Below are 23,253 nucleotides of genomic sequence, written 5' to 3' on the forward strand. Positions count from 1 at the left end.
TGGAGATCTCCAGCGCTCCCCGATCCTGAGGGGGGACCTCCAGCCCCCTTGTCGCTGGGGAGGGGGGGGCCACCAGGGACCTCGTTGCCCACTAGGCCACCAGGGACTTTGAGGGGAGTTAGGGTGGGGGCTGGAGACCCACCGGATCGCCAGCCCTCCTCGAACTTGGGGAGGGATCGTCGGGAGGGGGACCTGAGGTCCAGCAGACCCCAGACCCCCTGTCGCTGGGGAGGGGTTGGTTGGTCGGTCAGTCACCCACCCACCCACCTACCTTGCACTTTATTGAGGGGTTGGGGGGGATCTTCGGGGTGACCAGAGGTCCAGCGGACCTCCAGCTCCCCTGTCGCTGGGGAGGGGGGCCACTAGGGATCAACACCGGATCTCCAGCTCCCCCTGTCGCTGGGGAGGGGGGGGGGTAGGCCACCAGGGACCTTGTTCAGGGGAGTAAGTAGGGGCTGGAGACCCACCGGATCTCCAGCGCTCCCCGATCCTGAGGGGGGACCTCCAGCCCCCTTGTCGCTGGGTAAGGTGGGATAGTTGGTCGCCCACTAGGCCACCACGGACTTTGTTCAGGGGAGCTGGAGCCCCCCCTGAACCTTGGGGGGGATGGTCGGGGTGACCTGAGGTCCAGCGGACCTCCAGCCCCCCTGTCGCTGGGGAGGGGGGGCCACCAGGGACCTCGTTGCCCACTAGGCCACCAGGGACTTTGAGGGGAGTTAGGGTGGGGGCTGGAGACCCACCGGATCGCCAGCCCTCCTCAAACTTGGGGAGGGATCGTCGGGAGGGGGACCTGAGGTCCAGCAGACCCCAGACCCCCTGTCGCTGGGGAGGGGTTGGTTGGTCGGTCAGTCACCCACCCACCTACCTTGGACTTTATTGAGGGGTTGGGGGGGATCTTCGGGGTGACCAGAGGTCCAGCGGACCTCCAGCTCCCCTGTCGCTGGGGAGGGGGGCCACCAGGGACCTTGTTGGCCACTAGGGATCAACACCGGATCTCCAGCTCCCCTCAAACCTAGGGGGGGACCTCCAGCTCCCCCTGTCGCTGGGGGGGTAGGCCACCAGGGACCTTGTTCAGGGGAGTAAGTAGGGGCTGGAGACCCACCGGATCTCCAGCGCTCCCCGATCCTGAGGGGGGACCTCCAGCCCCCTTGTCGCTGGGTAAGGTGGGATAGTTGGTCGCCCACTAGGCCACCACGGACTTTGTTCAGGGGAGCTGGAGCCCCCCTGAACCTTGGGGGGGATGGTCGGGGTGACCTGAGGTCCAGCGGACCTCCAGCCCCCCTGTCGCTGGGGAGGGAGGGGGCCACCATTGACTTTGTTGCCCACTAGGCCACCAGGGACTTTGTTGGGGGGGGGGACCAGACCCCCAACCCCCATTGCTCCGGGCTGGGGTAGTTGGGGCCTGGTGGTCCCATGGACCTCCAGTCTCTATGTTTGACAGGTTTGGACTTTTGACAGCCCAGACCTGTCAAATAAGTGCAAGATGATTGTGCTGAGCGCATGCTCAGGCACAATTTGCCCGCACTTGTATCCCATGATCAGAGATAATTGTGTGCTTAAATTTGCATGCAATTATCTCTGATCACAGGTCTAATAACGCCCCACGCTGTTCCAGCGCTGTTTGGAACAGCGCAGGGTTTTGATCATTTGTTTGCGAGAGAGGTCCTCTCTTTGTGTGGGTTGGTACATTGTTAGACTTACTCTGCATTCCTTCAGCATGCACGCACTCACATAAAATCTATAAATTTGCATTCTATCAGATCTGTATGAAATCAGTCATCATGAGCTCCATCACAATGATTTCCAGACTAGGATCTCAGCTGCTGGTTGTCAGGAGATGCACAGCACCTATTTATTTGCGTATAAATCAATTCTATTCTATTACTATGACTTTATTCATAACCATTGTCCGTATCTGACTGGCTGCATTGCACCTGTAGGCAGGACTAGAGGATGAAGGAGGCAGGAATCCTCTCTTGGAGTTCGCAGGGGGTTCTCCTGAAGACCGGAAATAGTGGGAATTTTGAAACAGGGCGCCATGCTGATGCCTCTTTGAAGTATTACTGGTGGACCCCCTGAAGTAAATGGGAGAATAAATCAGGATCTGGAGGCCAGGGGGAAGGATAGAGAACCACTGTTCTTCCAGACTCCTCATGACAAAAACTCAGTTTATTTTGTTTTTATTTGTTAGGATATATTTACCGCCTTTTTGAAGGAATTCACTCAAGGCGGTGTACAGTAAGAATAGATCAAGCATAAGCATTTAATATATACTTTAGCCCAGGGGCGTAGCCAGACCTCAGCAGGAGGGGTGGTCCAGAGCCCGAGGTGGGGGGGCACATTTTAGCCCGCCTCCCCCAGCCGCTGACTGCTCTGCCACTTTTGACCCCCACCCGCCGCCAACCCTCCCCCACCACTTTCGATTCCCCCCTTTCGTGCATGCAGGACGTCAGGACTCAGAAACAGATCAGCAAACGCGCTGAAGACCAATGCTGAAGACTGGGGGGGGGGGGGGGGGCGAAGGTAGAGGGGGCCACAGCTAAACTTGCGGGGGCCCGTGGTCCCACCTACCTACACCCCTGCTCCAGCCTGCCTTATTGCACCCCTACCCAGGTACTTGGTTGGCTGAACTTTGCCATGATTTCAGCGTCAACCTGTATATGGTTTGTGACAGCCTTGCACTTCTTGCAGGAGTAACACCTGCTGAGTCCCAGTGGGTTAAAGGATCTAGGGGAAAATAACCTTATTGGTGTCTCATTGTTTCCTATAGTGTGATCAGCTGCAATGGGGAGGTGTTTTTCTCACAAGAATCACTCCAAGCATTTGATCAAAAGCCCAGCGCTGTTCCAAACAGCGCTCTAAAATAGCGCTGGAACAACGCGGGACGATATTAGACCTATGATCAGAGATAATTGCATGCAAATTTAAGCACGCAATTATCTCTGATCACGGGGTAGAAGAGCGGGAGAATTGTGCCTGAGCATGCGCTCAGCACAATCCTCCTGCACTTGTTTGACAGGTCTGGGCTGTCAAAAGCCCAAACCTGTCAAACACGGGCTGGAGGTCCATGGGACCACCAGGCCCCAACTACCCCTGCCCTGAGCAATGGGGTCTGGAGGTCCGGAGATCAGGTGGACCTCCGGTCCCCCTGACAATCCCCCCCAGGTTCAGGGAGGGCTGGAGATCCGGTGGGTCTCCAGCACCCCCCTAGTTCCTCAGCAAAGGGTCCCTGGTGGTCCTGTCATCCCTACCTTGTGGGTTGAAGGAGGGAGGGTAACCTGCTTCCCTCCTCTTCCTACGACGCCGCAAAATGGCAGCGCCTAGCCCTGCCCAGTGTATCCTGGGATGCGCTGGGCGGGGTAGGGGGGGCTATGGACCCACCAGATCTCCAGCTCTCCCTGAACCTGGGGAGCGGGGGACCGGAGGTCCAGCAGACCTCCAGCCCCCATGTTGCTGGGGGGAGGTTGGTTGGTCACCCACTAGGCCACCACGGACTTTGTTGAGGGGAGGGTAGGAGACCCACTGGATCTCCAGCCCTCCCTGAACCTGGGGGGGGGGGGGGGGGACCAGGTAGCATTGCTGGCGGGGTCCCCAACCCCCGCCAGCTGAAGTCTTCAGCACCAGTCTCCAGCGTGTTCGGTGATCTGTTTCTGTGAGTCCTGACGTCCTGCCACCACGGAGTTAAGGAGGGCTGGAAACCCACCGGATCTCCAGCCCTCCCTGAACCTGGAGGTGGGATTGTCGGGGGAGGGGGGGGGACTGGAGGCCCTCCAGACCACCAGCCCCCATTGCTCGGGGAAGGGGTAGTTGGGGCCTAGTGGTCACATGGACCTCCAGCCACTGTGTTTGACGGGTTTGGGCTTTTGACAGCCCAGACCTGTCAGATAAGTGCAGGAGGATTTTGCTGAGCGCATGCTCATGCACAATTCACCCGCACTTGTACCCCATGATCAGAGATAATTGCGTGCTTAAATTTGCATGCAATTATTTCTGTTCCTGCGCTATTTTTAGAGCGTGGGGTTTTGATCATCTGTTTGTGAAAGAGGTCTTCTCTTTTTCTTGGGTTGGTACATTGTTAGTTACTGTCTGACCGTTGACTTACTCTGCATTCCTTCAGTGTGCACGCACTCACATAAAATTGATTAATTTGCAGTCCATCAGATCTATATGAAATCAGTCATCATGAGCTCCATCACAATGATTTCCAGACTAGGATCTCAGCTGCTGGTTGTCAGGAGATGCACAGCACCTATTTATTTGCGTATAACTCATTCTATTCTATTACTATGACTTTATTCATAACCATTGTCCGTATCTGACTGGCTGCATTGCACCTGTAGGCAGGACTAGAGGGTGAAGGAGGCAGGAATCCTCTCTTGGAGTTCGCAGGGGGTTCTCCTGAAGACTGGAAACAGTGGGAATTTTGAAACAGGGCGCCATGGTGATGCCTCTTTGAAGTGTTACTGGTGGACCCCCTGAAGTAAATGGGAGAATAAATCAGGATCTGGAGGCCAGGGGGAAGGTTAGAGAACCACTGTTCTTCCAGACTCCTCATAACAAAAACTCAGTTAATATATACTCCAGCCCAGGGGCGTAGCCAGACCTTGGCTGGAGGGGGTCCAGAGCCCGAGGTGGGGGGGCACATTTTAACCCGCCTCCCCCAGCCGCTGACTGCTCTGCCACTTTTGACCCCCACCCGCTGCCGCCAACCCCCTCCACCATTTTCAATCCCCTTCTCCCGCCGCCGCCAGGCAGCATTGCTGGCGGGGGTCCCCAACACTGGTCTCCGGCGCGTTCACGGCTCTGTTTCTGTAAGTCCTGATGTCTTGCATGCACGTGTTGTGGTCTCCATGACGATCCCCCCACCCCCAGGTTCAGGGAGGGCTGGAGATCCGGTGGGTCTCCAGCCCCCCCCCCCCCCCCCAGTCCCCCAGCAAAGGGTTCCTGGTGGTCCAGTCCCCCCTACCCCCCTACTTTGTGGGTTGGAGGAGGGAGGGTAGCCTGCCTCCCTTCTCTTCCTGAGATGCCGCAAAATGGCGCCCAGCCCAGTGTATCCTGGGATGTTCTGGGCAGGGCTATACACCATATAAGACATGATGCAGATTTTTGTGTAAATGGTCTTTAATAAAACATACAAAGAATTAAATAGTGAGACATTCAGAATGACAGAACCTGTCAATATTAAATGTGTTTTTCTAAACTGGAGGTTTAGGCTGCACACATGTGCACATAAATGTCCATTTCTTCTGTAATTCAGAACAGGCTCTATGTTGGCAGTGAAACTCAAGATGCACTGACCTGCACATCTCAATTTCTGCAGCCTACCTAACCAAAATGGCGCTGCCCAAGTGCCAACTCATCCCTATGAGAAACTCCAGCTGACAACTGATGATATAATTTTCATTTTTGTACATGAAAATCAATGAAAAAAATAATGTGAGCAATGATGACATCAGTGACATAACATTCTTTAACTGTTACCAAAGAGAGAAGTAAACACATACAGGTACAGCCTTCTAGGCCTTTCCATGACTTTATTTTCACACTTTAAAGAAATGATGCAGATTTTTGTGTAAATGGTCTTTAATAAGACATACAAAGAATTAAATAGACATTCAGAATGACAGAAACAATTTACAAATGAAGGAAAAGTGGAGTGGGGACCAGAAAAGTTATAGGAGAATAAATATCTATAAAAGTCAGTCTTTCAAAATCAAGAAACACCAATCTTTTGTTGGCATAAAACATGAACTTGTAAGTGTGTGAATTAACACTGGCATCCTGGGAGACTTGGGTACTGACGGCACACTGTAAATATTATTATTGAGATTATTAAAGTTGGTTTCTCTCCTGGGGTGATGGGAAGAGAGAGTGGCATCACTGTAAGGGAAAGTTCGCATAGCAGCAGCTGGGTGTTTAACCAATCAGAACAGGGGTTCCTGCCCCAATATTGCATTTCTGTTAAAGAGCTGAGCTGCCAGAGGTCTAAGCACAACTGATTAAGCTGGAGAAGGTTCACCCCTCCTCCCTCAGTTCCTTCACTTCTTTTTTGTTGGCTATCTCTCCTGCTCTGCTCCACCATCTCTTAGGGAAGACTGCTGATGTCTCTCTTTGCTGGAGGGCCAGCAGGCTTGCAGCTAGTCCCATTAGCTCGTCCTTCAAACATCATGATCCTGCAGAGTGGCAGAGAAAAGAGGAGGAGACACTGTTAACTGGCTCCTATCAGTTCAAGTGTTATCATTCACATCTGATAAAGGTCATCATAGGGGACACAAGACTTTCCAATATCTCACGAGTTCAAATCCTGCTGCTTTTCCACCATCTCTGACCTTACGCCCTATTACACTCTCTACCCTACACTGCTTTCTTGTACCCACCTTACCACTGATTGTGCCAATGCCAAGCGAGCATCTTTCTTCTGACCCCCCCCCACCTCCTTTCCAAGGAATAAACTCCCTTGTCAAAAGTCATACTTGACTCCCAGTTACAGAATCATTTATTTTCAAAGCAACTGTCTCTTGATCTTGTCAGCTTCATTTGGATCTTTCTGGTGTTCTTTTACACCCTGCATTGTGAGGTTTTGGAGATACCCTTCATTAGGGTACCATAAATAAAAGAAATTCATTATTTTAAAATTATTTTTTCTTCATGTTTGTCTCTGGCAGCAGAAGGGAAGCTAGCTGCCCTTTATTTTGTGGCATTCATATGCCCTCCGCTCTCACACTTTCATCCTCCTCCTGCAGCGGGCACTTGTGAAGTCTTATCAATCACAAGCCAGGGCAAGAGCAGAAGATGACAGCTGCACCCTAAAATTTCTGTACTTTCCTGCTATCCTCTGCTGACCTGTTTTACAGTTGCTGAATTTGAGGCACCCACATTTCCCAAGACTACATTTTGCACTCATTCAGCTGTGCAGAAGTCCTCCACCTACAGCCCTGCCAGTTGGGGGTGCTATTTTACCATCACATTTTCTGGTTTCAACTCTTTTTATTAAGTTTTGACAATATAAACATCATAATCAGAGATAAACAATATTTCCAACAATAGAAATGTTATATAAATATAAAACATAAAGTGTCTCAAATAAAATTTCAAACATGAGCAATATTTAGGAATAGTTATTGCATATGAAGCATATGTAAAAGGGATATTAGGGTTGCCAATTTTTTGCCAAATAAAAACCTGACACCTGTCCCACTCCATGCTTCGCCCATGCCCCTTCCTTGTCCTACCCTCATACCATGCCTCGTCTCTTGCCACACCTACTTTTGTACTCTTCTCAACCCCTCTACAATCAACTGTCCACACTAGGGTTACCTTCTCAAAAGAAAAAAATTGCCATATGTAGATATGTTCTATAATTATTTCACAAATTTTAGATAACAGAAACAGAGCCCTTGTATCGAAACTCAGCAATAAAACAAATACATTTTGGACGTCTATATTGTAGAAAACCTGTCATAATAAAGCAGCACTAATGTCCAGGGCATGGGCAGAGGAGTAGCCTAGTGGTTAGAGCAGCAGATTGGTAATCAGAGGGCCCAAGTTCATAATCCCACCATAGCCCCTTCTAGCCTTAGGCAAGCCACTGAACCCTCCACTGGAGTGGCCAGGGGGTGGCACTGGCAACCTCACTCCATTCAGGATCTGCCATCAACCATCACACTTATAGTGGCCCCATAAAAATTTCACAGCTTGCTCCTTGAGGGCAGCAGAGACCTGAAAGACAGAATGTCCAGGACTGAAATAGTAACAACCCTACCTATAAAGAGGCAGCACCCTAGAATACCAATATACTTCCTACTGAAAATACAGAACAAGTCAGACTGCTACAGAAAAGAACCAGTAGCAGAATACCAAACGGTCACACACACATAACACAGAGACAGATCCAAAATAAATATGAAACAAGGGACCACACATCAGTAAAGAGATAAGACAAAAAGACTGAACTGGAAACCTCACAAAGTCAGGTGCTGCATGTTCAGTAATGCTAGAGAAACAGATATTGAAATGTAAGATATCAGAGAAGCACATTTGCCAAAATTGGCATAGTCCAATTAATAAATTCAGAACAAATATTGTTTTTTCTACCTGTTGTCTAAGCATTTTATTTTTTTCCATTTGCTTTGGTCTCAGTGTCTCTTTTCTGCTCCTGTCCATTTCACATTTCATCTCTCTCTCTGTCCTCCAGCCATCTTCCCTTTGTCCCTAATGCATCCTGTCCAGTATCTCCCCTCTATGTCCCTGACTCCATCCCCCAATGTTCACATCTCCACTCTCAGTGTCCCTATCCCTCCCCTCTGCATCCAGCATTGTCCCTCTGTAGCCCTATCCTATGCTCCCTCCATGTCTAACATCTTTTTTCTATGTCCCTGTCCCATCCGTTGTCCAGTTTATCTCCTCTCTCTTCCACTTCTCCCAACATGGGGCCAGCATCTCTCCTCTCTCCCCTGCCTCCCCCTCCCTCAGTTTGGCATCTCTCTCTCTAGCCCCCCCCCCCCCTCCCGGAGTCCAGCACCCCTCCTTTCTTCTTCCCCACTCTGGTCCAGTATCTCCACCCCTTACTCTCACACTACCCCCCAAAGTCTGACATTTCTCTCCCCTTCCTCTGGCACCCATGGGTCTGGGTTCTCCCCCTCTCTCCCACCTCTGGTTTCTTCTCCCTCACACGTGGCATCTCTCCCTCTCCCCCCTCCAGTTTGCCATCTCTCTCCCCTCCTCCCCAGTCTGCAATGCTAGCACCTCTCCATCTGTTCACAGTCCTCCAAAAGCAGTGAGTGACCAGCATCCTATAGGATGCCTGCCTATAGGACAGTTACATCAGAGGAGGCAGGACAGCAGCAGAGAGAAGCCCCAGGCAGCTGGAAGTAGTGTGTTTTCCTAGATTCTGGTGACTCACTGCTTTTGGAGAACCACAGGGTGGAAGAGAGGCAGGAGAGATGCTGTTGAACCCATGGGGGCCTGGGGATGAAGAGAAAGGTACATTGAGAGATGCCGGATTTAAGGGAGAGAGGGAGGGAAGGGAGAGAGAGTTGCCACCCAGCTGACAAATGACTAGTTGGCAACACTAAAGGGATATACATATGTTTGAATCATAGTCTCCAAATATTTGTAGTGAATATTAGCTCCCTTCCCGCCCCTCCCAAAATCCCACTATATTCCTTCACTCTTCAATTTTTAAGACTGTCATAAAAATTGGATAGTTGGGACTAGATTCAGTAAATGGCGCCCAAATTTGAGTGCTGAAAAAAAATGAGTCTTGATCACTATTCTATAAATGGCGCTCCAAGTGGAGCAATGTTTATAGAATAGCTGGGATCCGTGCCTGAGGATTTATACCAATGGAAACCTGGTGTAAATCCTTGTGTCTAAATTAGGTGTGGATCCCCCGGATTCTATAATACCGCACGCATCTTTAGTGAATTCCCCAGACCCACCCATGCCCCCTTTTCAGTTGTCTGCTAAAAAATTCAGACGCACATCTTTATAGAAAAGCACCTAGCAAAATGCATATGTAAGTTCAAACTGTTGCCACTTAGTGCTGATTGATTATTAGCATCCAATTATTGGCACTAATTGACTCAATTAAATTGTGCGGACAAATTGGGTGCCTACCCAAATATGCATGCACAATTTTGAACACCATTTATAGAATTTGGGGGTTTATTAGGATTTATTTACCGCCTTTTTGAAGGAATTCGCTCAAGGCGGTGTACAGTAAGAGTAGATCAAACATGAGCAGGAGGCAATTAGAGCAGTAAAAATATTCAAACAACAATACAAAGTATGGCATGGTATATTAGCAATGACAAACAATATGCACTAGAACATTATAATTGGTAGTGAAGGGTAAGGCAAAGTTGTAACATATAGATGAGTAAGAAAGTAGGAAGAATTAGAAAGTAAGGTGATTGATTTGAAGAAAGTTGCACGTGAGGTCAGAGAGATGGTTAAATATTATCTCAGCTAGAGTAGGACTGGATAAACATGTCCCGCTGCAGTATGTGCAGCCCGAGTCAATCCTTGTGTGTGTGAGTGAGACTAACAAGTTAGTTACTTCTTCCGTTAAAAGCTTGATTGAAGAGTCAAGCTTTCACCTGCTTCCTGAAGTAGAGGTAGTCTTGTGTTAAGTGGAGCCTTTCAGGCAATGCATGCCGGAGTGTGGGGGCTACTCCTGAGAAGGCTCACTTGCGGGTATCACATCGTGGTTGATGTTTTTAAACAAGGCCAGATCATCCACTGAATTTTCAATAGTGAGGGACAGGCAAGCTCTGCTGGACTCCAGGTAATCTGCCATTGAAAATACTCCCCACCAGTAACAAGCAGACCCTAGGTGCCACTTCCCCAGTTAGCAAAAGCTATATAACTCCTAGAAGGAGAGAATATGACAATGATCCTTATTGCACAAAATCTGAAAATTCTTGGAGTTACCATTGACCGAAACCTCACACTCAATGCTCATGTGAAGAACACAATGAAAAAGATGTTCCACACCATGTCGAAACTCAAAAGAGTAAAACCTTTCTTCCCAAGATACATATTCCGTACCCTAGTACAGTCAATGGTAATAAGTCATCTGGACTACTGCAATGCACTGTACGCTGGCTGCAAAGACCAGACTATCAAAAAACTCCAAACAGCCCAGAATACCGCCGCTAGACTCATATTTGGAAAAACCAAATACGAAAGTGCAAAACCCCTAAGAGAGAAACTTCACTGGCTCCCACTCAAGGAACGCATTGCGTTCAAGTTCTGCACGATTGTACACAAAATCATTCATGCAGATGCCCCAATCTACATGCTAAGCCTCATGGACTTGCCTCCCAGGAACGCCATAAGATCATCCCGCAAATTTCTCAATCTGCACTTCCCCAGCTGTAAAGGACTAAAATACAAGCTGATACACGACATCACCTTCTCTTACATGAGCAAGCAGCTGTGGAATGCACTACCTACAGCCCTGAAAGCTATTGACTAAACAACCAACTTCCGCATATCCTTGAAGACACATCTCTTCAACAAGGCCTACAAAGAGAACCCATAACCTCACAAAACTACCTCACCAATCCTTCCAATTATCAAAGTCCACCTTCCATACTATCCTGCCTAACACCTTCCTACTCTCTTCCCTTACTTAATCTTTATTCAATACTATGTATATCTGATATCATGTAATGACTTTGTCATAACAAACTCTGTAAGCCACATTGAGCCTGCAAATAGGTGGGAAAATGTGGGATACAAATGCAATAAAATAAATAAATATTGAGCTTTTGCTTAGAATCAGGTCATATGTTTATAGTTTGCATATTGTCATGTTTCCAATTTCACATCCACATCTCTGATATCTAGCAATCCAGACTGATTCTCCTAATACAGAGTAGAAGAGCAGCCAGGTTGTGACGCCAGGGGGAGCGAAAAGGGGTGTGAACGCAGGTGCAACAGACTGCCTGAAAAATAGGTGCCGGTGCCGTCCAAAGTCCGTTTGGGGGAGCAGTAGCTCCCCTGGTGCCCCACCTAGCTACCCATAAATATTTTGGTTGTAATAGGCTTTCTTTACTTGTAAGCATGACTACAGGTACCAAATACATCAGGATGAAAGTTACCTGAGACTACAGGTACTAGAATGTATCAGGATGAAAGTTATCATGACAAATTGGCTCCCTTTTCTGCAAAAAGTTCTCTCAGATGTGCAAAGTCTATCTATCTCTCACTTCCAAAAGAGGGACCACAGTCAACCCAGAAAATACACTCAGGTAGTATGTGAAGCCGTGACTTGCTTTTGTTTAATCTAGTAAAAGGGCCTCTTTGGGAGCAGGCTGAAATGTGAAATAGGATGGGGGAGGGGAACAGAGGGACAAGGAGCTGTTTGTGCCAGTCATGAGTGAAAGCAGCTGTCTGAAGAAGGTGTTTAAAGAGAAACTTGCCTGGTGCTGCCAGTCCGACATGGTGTAGTGTGGCAGGAAGCAGGACTGCCAGCTGCTCCACCACTGGAATGCCCAGTGTAGAAATTGTAGACAGTGCCCCAAGGGACTCACATAGCAAAGAATTAACCCACTGACAACAGGAAAAGGAAAGACAGGTAGTGTAACAGAACAGAAGAGACTAACAAAAGCTCCATGGGCAGAAAAGAGAAACAGGAAATGCAGGACAAGAAAACATTTAATTTTTGTAAGTGATGCTAGTCACAAAAGTCAAAATCAAATCAAAAGAGAGAGCGGGGGGTGGGGGGGGGGAGTTAAAAAAAAAGTATTGTACTAGGATATCAGCAGATGCATAAGAGCTTTCAGAGATCAGAGCCAGTTCCCACCAATATCCCCCTTCCCTCTCTTCCAAAATGAGGCAGAATTTTTTTTTATATTTTCAAGGTAGAAAACAAAGACACGAGTAAGCATTCTCCGCCTAATTATAATGTAATTAAAACTTTGCTGATATAGAATAATACAGAGACTACAAACTGCATAATTACTATATTCTGTGCCGGGCAGACTTGTGCGGTCTGTATCCCATGTGTGGCGGTCCGGTTTGGATGGGCTGGAGAGGGCTTTGAAGGCAACTCCAGTACTTGGAATGTGAGGACAGGGCCGGGCAGACTTTGATGGTCTGTGTCCCACAAATGACAAGATGGATTCAGATAGGCTACAGTGGGCTTTGACTGCAAATCCAGTAGTTGAACCTAAGGACAGTGCCGAGCAGACTTCTACAGTCTATGTCCCAGAAATGCCAAAGAAAAACAATGATCAAGTATTTTATATCCTATTCATTGTTGGTTTAATCATGAATTGATAATGAGTGTGACAGTTGGACAGTCTGGATGGACAGTTCAGGTCTTTACCTGCCGTCATTTACTATGTTACCTGCACCATGCTCTGATCGCTTTAGAATAGAGCCTGTTATTTATTTATTTCAGAGTTTATAAACACACTTTTAGCTGAATATTCCCGGAGAGCAGTAAGTACAATTCCTTACTATTGCTGACGGGGGGGGGGGGGGGGGGGGGGGGATCAGCACAAAAGCCTAACTCACCTGTTATGTTGCTCCATTCCTGACAGCTTCTCCTAGCCATCCACCCCCAGTTCTCAGAGGGGGGCAGGGAAGAAGTAGCACTGTTAACACTGAATGCATTCCTGTCCCTGAAGCACAGCCCAGAGGAGATGTCTTGCTGCCTCCTGGTATCTAGGAGAAGCTGCAAACTCAGGAATGTAGGGTGTGCTGGTTCCTCCTGTTTTTAACTTAAAGTTAGTCTAGCCTCTGATACTTAGGGGAGTTTCTCAGTATGAAACAGAAGTAGAGGGACCTCTCCCATTCCTTATAAGCTGGATCTGGGTAACACTCCTATTATCCATGGGACAGTTTCAGGGCAGGGCAGCTTTAAAGGCACATATTCTCCAAAAATGACAGTTATCCACTCCGACAGGTTTTTCTCCACCAGTATACATGACAAGATTCAAGGAAGCATAACCTGTCTTCAGGAAATGCTGCTCATGTCGATGACTATCCTAATGTATTAATGCATACCAGTCTGTGTGACAGAAGAAAATAAAATGTGCTAAGCCTGTGAGACATGAGCTGGTAAGGGACAAATGGGGAGAAGGTGACCTAGTTCTCTCATAAATGATTTCATCACTTTCTACAGATTAGATTTTCAATCTGATGTGAGTTTGGCTGTTGAATCTCAAGCACATTTAGATTTGCCAATTGGATCCAGATTTGCCCAACAGGGTTGATTCAGTCCTGGGCATACCCCATTGCATGCAGGGACTTGTAGTTCTGATGTCTCATTGTACTCCCTAAGAAAAGCTTGACTAAAAGTCCCTGCAAGTAATGGGGTAAACCCAGGACAGGTTCAACCCTGACAGGTGAATTTGGATCTAGATGACAACCTTACGTATGTTTTAGAGTAGGTATTTCCCAACTCCACCTGCCCCCAGCTCCAACTAGTCAACCCTGGGCTAGCATTCTTGACTTACAACTTGAGGACTGCAGAACGCTTCCCCAACATCATTTTCACAAAGTCCCTGTAGCAAATGGTTTCACTGGCTCCACCTGTCACTTCTGAAATCATTTTCTTCACCTCCAAGTGGGTCTTGGGAACCCCCAACTTCTCCATCATCCTCTTCAGGGACATCATGTCTGTGGCAAGGACAAAGTAAATGTAAGACAAAAAGTGGCAGACTGCACCCAGAGTCAGAAACACTGTGGATTATGATATCTGACAGAAACAGGTATCAATGGAACAGTACTTGCCTGGTTACTACTACTACTACTATTTAGCATTTCTATGGCGCTACAAGGCATACGCAGCGCTGCACAAACATAGAAGAAAGACAGTCCCTGCTCAAAGAGCTTACAATCTAATAGACAAAAAATATATAAAGTAAGCAAATCAAATCAATTAATGTGAACGGGAAGGAAGAGAGGAGGGTAGGTGGAGGCGAGTGGTTACGAGTCAAAAGCAATGTTAAAGAGGTGGGCTTTCAGTCTAGATTTAAAGGTGGCCAAGGATGGGGCAAGACGTAGGGGCTCAGGAAGTTTATTCCAGGCGTAGGGTTGCAGCGAGACAGAAGGCGCGAAGTCTGGAGTTGGCAGTAGTGGAGAAGGGAACAGATAAGAAGGATTTATCCATGGAGCGGAGTGCACGGGAAGGGGTGTAGGAAGGACGAGTGTGGAGAGATACTGGGGAGCAGCAGAGTGAGTACATTTATAGGTTAGTAAAGAAGTTTGAACAGGATGCGAAAATGGATAGGGAGCCAGTGAAGGGTCTTGAGGAGAGGGGGTAGTATGAGTAAAGCGACCCTGGCGGAAGATGAGACGGGCAGCAGAGTTTTGAACGACTGGAGAGGGGAGAGGTGACAAGTGGGAGGCCAGCAAAAAGCAGATTGCAGTAGTCTAAACGAGAGGGTGACAAGGGTGTGGATGAGGGTTTTGGTAGAGTGCTCGGAAAGAAAGGGGCGGATTTTACGGATGTTGTAAAGAAAGAAACGACAGGTCTTGGCAATCTGCTGGATATGAGCAGAGAAGGAGAGAGAAGAGTCAAAGATGACCCCAAGGTTTCGAGCTGAGGAGACAGGGAGAATGAGAGAGCCATCAACAAAAATAGAAACGGGGGGGAGCGGGGAGGTGGGTTTGGGGGGGAGGAAAATGAGAAGCTCGGTTTTGGTCATATTTAATTTCAGGTGGCGTTGAGACATCCAGACAGCAATGTCAGACAAGCACACTGAAACTTTGATTTGGATGCAAGGTGAGATATCAGGGGTAGAAAGGTAGATTTGGGAGTCATCAGCATAGAGATGGTAGGAAAAGCCATGGGATGAGATTAATGAACCAAGGGAAGAAGTGTAGATAGAAAAGAGGAGGGGACAAGAACAGAACCCTGAGGTACGCCGACAGGCAGAGGGATAGAAGTAGAAGAGGATCCACCAGAGTGAACACTAAAGGTGCGGAGGGAGAGGTAGGAAGAGAACCAGGAAAGGACAGAGCCCTGGAATCCAAGTGAGGACAGGGTATCGAGAAGTATGCTGTGATCGACAGTGTCAAAAGCAGCGGAAAGATCAAGAAGAATGAGGATGGAATATTGACCTCTGGATTTAGCCAGTAATAGGTCATTGGAGACTTTAGTAAGCGCAGTTTCGGTTGAGTGGAGAGGGCGAAAAACCAGATTGTAGTGGGTCAAGAATAGCATGTGAGGAGAGAAAATCAAGGCAGCGGCGGTGAACAGCACGCTCAAGTAATTTGGAGAGAAAAGGAAGGAGGGAGATGGGTCGGTAATTAGAGGGACAAGTAGGGTCGAGTGAAGGCTTCTTAAGGAGAGGTGTGACCACAGCATGTTTAAAGGCAGCAGGGACAGTCGCAGTGGAAAGTGAGAGGTTGAGAATGTGACAGATAAAAGGAATAAGAGCAGGAGAGATGGCATTAAGAAGGTGGGTGGGGAATGGGATCAGAGGAACAGGTGGTACATTTTGAGGAAGAAAGGAGAAGTGTAGTTTCCTCAATAGTAACTTCAGGAAAGGAGGAAAGGGAATGAGGGGAAGGAGAGAGAGGGGAACGGACTAGTGGGAGAGGTGGTGAGGTAGAGAAACCAAGGTTTATCTTTTCAATCTTGTGAAAGAATTCAGCAAGGGTCTGAGGAGATAATGAAGGGGGAGTTGGGGGAGGGGGCACCTTGAGGAGAGAGTTCAATGTGGTGAAGAGAAGTCGAGGATTAGAGCCAAGAGAGTTGGTCAGTTGGATATAATAATCCTGTTTGGCACGTAAAAGAGCAGATTGGAAGGAGGTCAGCATGAACTTAAAGTGTAAGAAATCAGCAAGGGCCCGAGATTTCCGCCAGAGGCGTTCGGCAGAGCGGGTACAGGAACGTAGGTAGCGGATATTAGAAGTCAGCCAAGGTTGGGGTTTTGTACGCCTTACAGGGCAAGAGTGCAAGAGTATCTAAGGCAGAGGATAGAGTATTGTTGTAAGAAGAAACAGCCTCGTTGACAGATGTGGATGGTGCCACAGTAGAGAGGAGGTTTGAAACATGGGAGGATAGAGATGAAGGGTCAATATCGTGAAGATTCCTAGATAAATTAGATAAGATAGGACGGGACTGGGAGGGAGGAGATTTAAGTGTGAAAGTTATAAGATGGTGATCAGAGGAGGGAAGATCAGAGGCAAGGAAACTAGAGGTGTGAACAGTTGGAGGAGAAGATGAGATCAAGACAGTGACCATTTTGATGAGTGGGGGAGGTGGAGCATAGTTGGAGATTAAAGGAGGACGTTAAAGCGAGTAACTTGGAAATATAAGAGTTGGAAGGATCATTAGCAGGAATATTAAAGTCACCAAGGATGAGAGAGGGGGAGGAAGGATCATGGAAGAAGGCAAGCCAGGCATCAAAGTCACTGAGAAAGGATGAAAGGGACTTATCAGGGGGACGATAAATGACCACTATTCGAAGAGGCAGAGGAGAGAAAAGGCGGATAGAGTGGACTTCAAAGGAGGAAAAACAGTGAGATTGAGGTGGAAGAAGGGGTTGAAATCTGGAGGAGGGAGAGAGAAGTAGTCCAACACGGCCAGCAGGGCAAGGAGTATGTGAAAACCGCCATGGCACAGGGCTGCGACTGAAGCAGAGTCATCAGGGCAGAGCCAGGTTTCTGTTATGGCGAGCAGATGGAGGTGACGCGAGATAAAGAGGTCATGGATATAGGTGAGTTTGTTACAGATAGAGCGGGCATTCCATAGGGCGCAAGTGAAGGGCAGAGAAGAGGAGGGGAGTAGAGAAATAGAGATGAGGTTAGAGAGGTCGCGGTGAGATCTGTAGAGTTGGGATAATAGTTGGTGAGGGGGGCCAGGATTGGGATTGATGTCACCGGCTGAGAGTAAGAGTAGGAGTAAAAGAGAGCGGAGGAGAGTAGGAGAGGTGTGGTCACGAAGGCGTCAAAGGCGAGAGGTATTTAGGTGGAATGGGGAAGGCAAAATGGACGGAAGAAAGAGGCAAAGATTAAAAGACAAGAGGGAGGAAGAGGGTAGGAGAGAAGGTGAGGTGATGAAGTCGATGGATGGATGGTTGGTTCAGATCCTATCTATCAGACAGGCAACAATCCATAATGATTGGCAGTAACTCATGGACACTGACCTGCGGGGTACCACGAGGATCGATACTGTCACCTATTCTGTTCAATATCTACCTCAAGCCACTAGCTGAGCTGTTTCGGTCAATGGACACTCTGTTCTACATCTATGTGGATGACATGCAGCTACTCATACCTAGTGAACCTAACTTACCTACAGCCTTGAATAAACTGATCACTTGTCTAACATCAATTCAAGAATGAGCTAAACTCAACAAACTTTGCCTGAACCCAAGTAAAACCGAGCTTCTCTGGGTCCCTAACACAAGTGGATAAATACCTGACATCAAAATCCCTTTTGGGAAGTATGAACTGCCCCTCAAATCACAAGTCAGGAATCTTGGAATACAGTTAGATTCAACACTTACTCTGATCCCCCAAATCCAAGCAACCTTCAAGAGCTGCTTCTACTATTTGCGACAGCTACGCTGCCTCTCTCCTTACATTGAGAAGGTAAATCTTATCCCAGTTGTGCATGCCATGGTAACATCAACACTGGATTACTGCAATGCACTATACAATGGTCTGACTACAAAGGGCCTGCACCAGCTCCAGTTGATTCAGAATGCAGCAGCAAGACTCATAGAAGGTTGCAAGCGACGTGACCACATCACACCATTTTTGCAAAATCTTAATTGGCTACCAGTACAATACAGGGCTAAATTTAAACTCTATGTCTGATCTTCAAGGCCCTGAAGGAAATGGCCCCGAGTATCTGAAGAATAGGATGATCCTCCACACACCGCTAAGGACACTAAGGCCCTCCCAAAGACTTTCACTAACTACACCCTCTCCAAAGGACATTACACGATGTGATACCCACAAGCGAGCCTTCTCCGGAGTAGCCCCCACACTCTGGAATGCATTGCCTGAAAGGCTCCGCTTAACACAAGACTACCTCTACTTCAGGAAGCAGATGAAAGCTTGGCTCTTCAACCAAGCCTTTAATGGAAGAAGTAACTAACTTGTTAGTCTCCCTCACACACACACAAGGATTGACTCGGGCTGCACATACTGCAGCGGGACATGTTTATCCACTCCTACCCTAGCTGAGATAATATTTAACCAACTCTCTGACCTCACATGCAACTTTCTTTAAATCAATCACCTTACTTTCTAATTCTTCCTACTTTCTTACTCATCTATATGTTACAACTTTGCATTACCCTTCACTACCAATAATGTTCTAGTACATATTGTGTTGTCATTGCAAGTAGTATACCATTATTCGAATATTTTTACTGCTCTAATTGCCTATTGCTTATATTTGATCTATTCTTACTGTACACCGCCTTGAGTGAATTCCTTCAAAAGGCGGTAAATAAATCCTAATAAATAAAAATAAATGTCTAGTTCAATCCATTCCATCTTTTCCAATGAGCTGGCAAAAAACCCATAGCCATGAGTGGGTGAACTCAGGTGTGCCTAATACAGTTCAAATGGTAATACAACCTCCCCCTCATTCTATAATCTTACCCATCCAATTTTACACTCAATGTGCAAAATTTCATACATGGATTACAGAATGCCTACAGTTACACATGTAATTTAATCGACAAATTAGTCACTAATTATTTGCCATAACTGGTGTTAATTGATGCGAACTGGAACTAATTTGATCATAATTGATGTTAATAGATGCTGATTGACATTAATTATTGTCACAATTGGTGTTAATCAACGCAAATTGTACTAATTAGTCATAATTTGTTAATTGATGCTAATTGGCACTAATTGTTCATAACTGGTTTTAATAAATGCTAATTGGCATTAGTTGTTGGTCATAATCAGTGTTAATCAATCTCATTGACACTTATTATTGTAATAACAGGTGTTAATTGGTGCTGATTTGCACTAATGTGCAGTTACACATGTAACTGCAAATAGTCTGTGTTCTACAACCTTCGTGCACCTCCGAAAGTTATACTGCAATAAATTTCACAAGTAATCTGATGGTTGTGTCAGAGATATTCTGGCTTTCTCTCTGTGTGCCATATACACTCTGTTACCACCCACTACCTTTCCTTCCTGAGTGAGGCGTACTCACCTATCTCGCCTTCATCGTTCAGATCAAACTCCAAGAACCTTCTCTACAAGATAAAACAAATAAGCTGAATCACTAGTATCACTGGAAAAAAAAACTTCTAGTCTTGTCTCCACTAGAAGCATACTTCAAATCTCTTCAATCTGATTGAACCTTTCATCTTAATTATTCCTCCAGTGGTAGGCAACCAGCAAATATACTGTTTCCTCCTCCCCCGTCTTTTTCCCTTCTATGTTCTTCCCCCTTATGCCTTACCTTTGAATAGCGCTGATAACACTGTCTCTTTATCTTCTCATTTATATGACACGTTTTTTCTTATTTATACTTTTTTGTTTCCCCTTTTCTTTTGTGTACCAAGATGGAACATGTTCATACTGTTATATATTGAATTTTTATTCATTAAAAATTAATACATTTCATGAAAAAAAAATCAGGCCTTACAAATACTGCATCTAAACTTTGGGAACTGTATGAGGTACGGACAGTCAACTCTCTCTCCTCCAGGGTCACAAACAGGATTTGATTTTCTGGGATTAGCTACAATTAATACTGTTTTCTCAATATACTGTATGCACACTGTGCAGCAAAAATCAGGTCCATGCAGCCCTGAAGGATTGAATTGGTCATTTCTTGTGCAAGTGAAGTTTTCACACTCTGCAGCATTAAGCTGTTTTAACTTACAAATAATTTAAACTTTCACTTTCCTAAGACAGAGACCCATGTGCTCAACTAAAAAACAAACTCGCTTTTCTGCTTACAGTATGCATTCCTCCTCCTATACTGCTTCTTCCCATCACACAGACATATTCTTTCCTTTGTGTGTGTGTGTGTGTGTGTGTGTGTGTGTGTGTGGAGTGAATGGAGGAGGTGCTGTACTAAAGTGAAATGCATTAAAGTAATTCCTTTTTCATTCTATTAATGATATCACCTCTAGATTCACTGCACCCCATAGCATAAGTTAGAAGTTTCTTCCACAGCCAGCTGCTCATATGTAGTAAAGGCCTCCTTGACCTGACTTCTCTTGTGCACTGCTATACAAGCTGCAGGAAAAGGCATTCAGGATCTAAGCAGACAGTGCACTAATTGTTGGAGAGCTGCGGGTGGAGAGATTGCAAAGCAGAAGGCAGAAAAGCCTACAGAGAGACATGTGCACAAGGAGAGAAGGGCTGCCTGTTCCAAGGGTGACACAGAATAACTTCTGCACCTACAGACAAAATATTTCCAGAAAGCAATACAGAACTGATCCTCACCAGTGACAGGCACAGCACTACAGCAGTCACTGAAATCAGGACCTGACATGGCCAGTCACATTGAAATCAGTCAATACTTTCAATCATCTCTTCAAGAACCTCCCAACCAATATTTACAGTTGAATTTGATGTGCTACCTTCATTGTATGTAGATACTAGTAAAAAAGGCCCGTTTCTGACACCAAATGAAACGGGCGCTAGCAAGGTTTTCCTCGGAGTGTGTATGTTTGAGAGAGTGTATGTGGAGAGTGACTGTGTGTGAGAGACAGAGAGAGTGAATGTGCGAGTGTGTGTGTGTGAGAGACAGAGAGAGTGAGTCTGGGTGCGAGTGTGTCTGTGAGAGGAGAGCGAGTGTGTGTGTGAGAATGAGAGTGTATGCAAGTGCATATGTGAGACACAGTGTGAGAGAGAAAGAGTGTGTTTCACACACATACAGTGTGTGCGAGAGAGAGAGAGAGTGTGTGTGTGAGACACAGACTCTCTGTGAGACTCAGTGTATGAGACCAAGAGAGTGTGTGAGTGACTGTGTGACACATAGAGAGTGAATGTGATACAGTGTGAGCAATAGAGTTTGTGAGAGACAGTGTATGTGAGAGAGAAAGACATTGACTGTGAGAGAGAGAGAGAGAGTGTGTGTGGTGACAGAGATACATCCCCCTCTCTGGTGTCAGGCCCCCCCTCCCTCCCTCTTTCTGCTGTCTGAGCGTTACTGTGCAGGACTGCTGAGCTCTGGCTGTGCTTCAGGAAACTGACAATCCTATTTAATAGAATGCACCTCCAACATTCTGAAGCCGAGAAACCTCGTGTGGTTGGTCACTTTGCTTGTGACGAACCCGGAAGTATGTGATGTCAATTCAGGAGATGGATACAGAGAGCAGGAATGCCTCAGCCATGCAGTCAGCTTCAGAATGTTGGAGGTGCATTTTATTACATAGGATATCTCCTGAATGACCAGGTACTCCTCAAGGAGATATCACCCTGTAGCGACGCAGGTCACCTAGGGTGTTGGAATTTGGGGGGAAGGGGGGAAATTGCAAACAGCTAGTAGAGTCGGCTCAGCAAAAGCAGCAAAGCTCATGGGGATCCCCAAGACTCCATCAGTCACAGAAAGCGATGCGATGGCCAGGCAGGATCGTGGGTCCCTGTGCTGCATCTACCCACCCACTCCTCTGCTTTTCTCAAAATATGTGGTCACAGAGCAGAATGTCCTGATGCAGATTTTGTGCATATTGAAATCACCAGGAAGTTTTGGCACTGCAACCCTGTGTTCCTGGCTTTAAGGAAGAGAGAAAGAAGAACAGCAAGTGATTTGGAGTGGAGACATGGGAACAAAGCTGATTTGCCTATGGTGCCCAGTATCCTTACTGGTATTGTCAATGACAAAACCAAACTGGAAACAAGGGAGGAGAAGAAACTCCTGGGGCTCGAGTATGGTTATAAAATGTTTTCCACACCAACTGCACCCCTAGATAATTTTAAACAGAAACCATAGAAACCTTAGGTGGAAATAAAGCAGCAATTAAAATTATCGCCTGGAAGAAGATTGCCAAGAAATTAGGGAGCTATGTATTTTGTGTCTCTCTGAATCTCAGCACTAATATGTCCTTCCAGAGAAATTCAGCTGGGTCTGACAAAAACACATCTTACGTTTAAAAGAGGTGAGTTTTTCTTCCGCATCATCTTCATTGTTGAACTTTTCATCATCCAGAACTCCTACAACCAGAAAAAACAAGGGTCTGAGAAATATATCAAAGCTTCCAACATGGGACAGTAAACCAGGCTCAGAGGGTACTGTTACAAAATGACAGTGTAATACTGGAGGATGTTGTACTTTCTGTATGGCTCATCTTTTCGTTTTCACAGAACCAGAAAGGAAAAGGGGATGGGATCTGATATACTGCCTTCTGTGGTTACAATTCAAAGCGGTTTACATAATATGCAGGGACTTATTTTTGTACCTGGAGCAATGGAGGGTTAAGTGATATATCTGTGGCTCCTATATCAGTCCAGGATTCCAAGTTTGTTAGAATTGCGTAGGTGGAACATGATGGGATGGCACAAGAAAATATCCTTATTCCAGAACAGGGTGGCAATGGAGGAAGGGGGGATAGGTGTGGGTCCTCGAGGCAGAACCGGAATATGTGAGCCCTTGGGCCATTGCCAAGGAGCGGTAGCGGCAGGCAAGACCACCCTGGAACTGGATACACAGAAGAGCAGGACTGGAACTCTGGACTGGAGTAGTACTGAGACAGGCAACTAGAACAGGCAGAACAGGAACAACTTCACTTGCGCTTGACCACCGTTCCTCCGGAGTTGAGCTCCGGAGTGCGGGTGGCCGGCAGGACTTGC

The 23,253-nt window shown here is 46.8% G+C and overlaps 1 protein-coding gene across 1 annotated transcript; it reads right to left on the reverse strand.

Annotated features, from left to right (window-relative positions):
* Window positions 1-5,116: 5,116 nt before the first annotated feature.
* On the reverse strand, window positions 5,117-22,607 carry AIF1L (allograft inflammatory factor 1 like). Its single transcript, XM_030207812.1, has 4 exons — window positions 22,552-22,607; window positions 19,658-19,700; window positions 13,974-14,136; window positions 5,117-6,173 (listed from the first exon to the last, which is right to left on the reverse strand). Exons 1-4 carry the CDS (start codon window positions 22,603-22,605, stop codon window positions 6,086-6,088), a joined length of 348 nt encoding a protein of 115 aa, XP_030063672.1. The 5' UTR covers window positions 22,606-22,607; the 3' UTR covers window positions 5,117-6,085.
* Window positions 22,608-23,253: the final 646 nt, after the last annotated feature.

The sequence above is a fragment of the Microcaecilia unicolor genome, chromosome 6 (assembly GCF_901765095.1).
Source record: "Microcaecilia unicolor chromosome 6, aMicUni1.1, whole genome shotgun sequence".
NCBI lineage: Eukaryota > Metazoa > Chordata > Amphibia > Gymnophiona > Siphonopidae > Microcaecilia > Microcaecilia unicolor.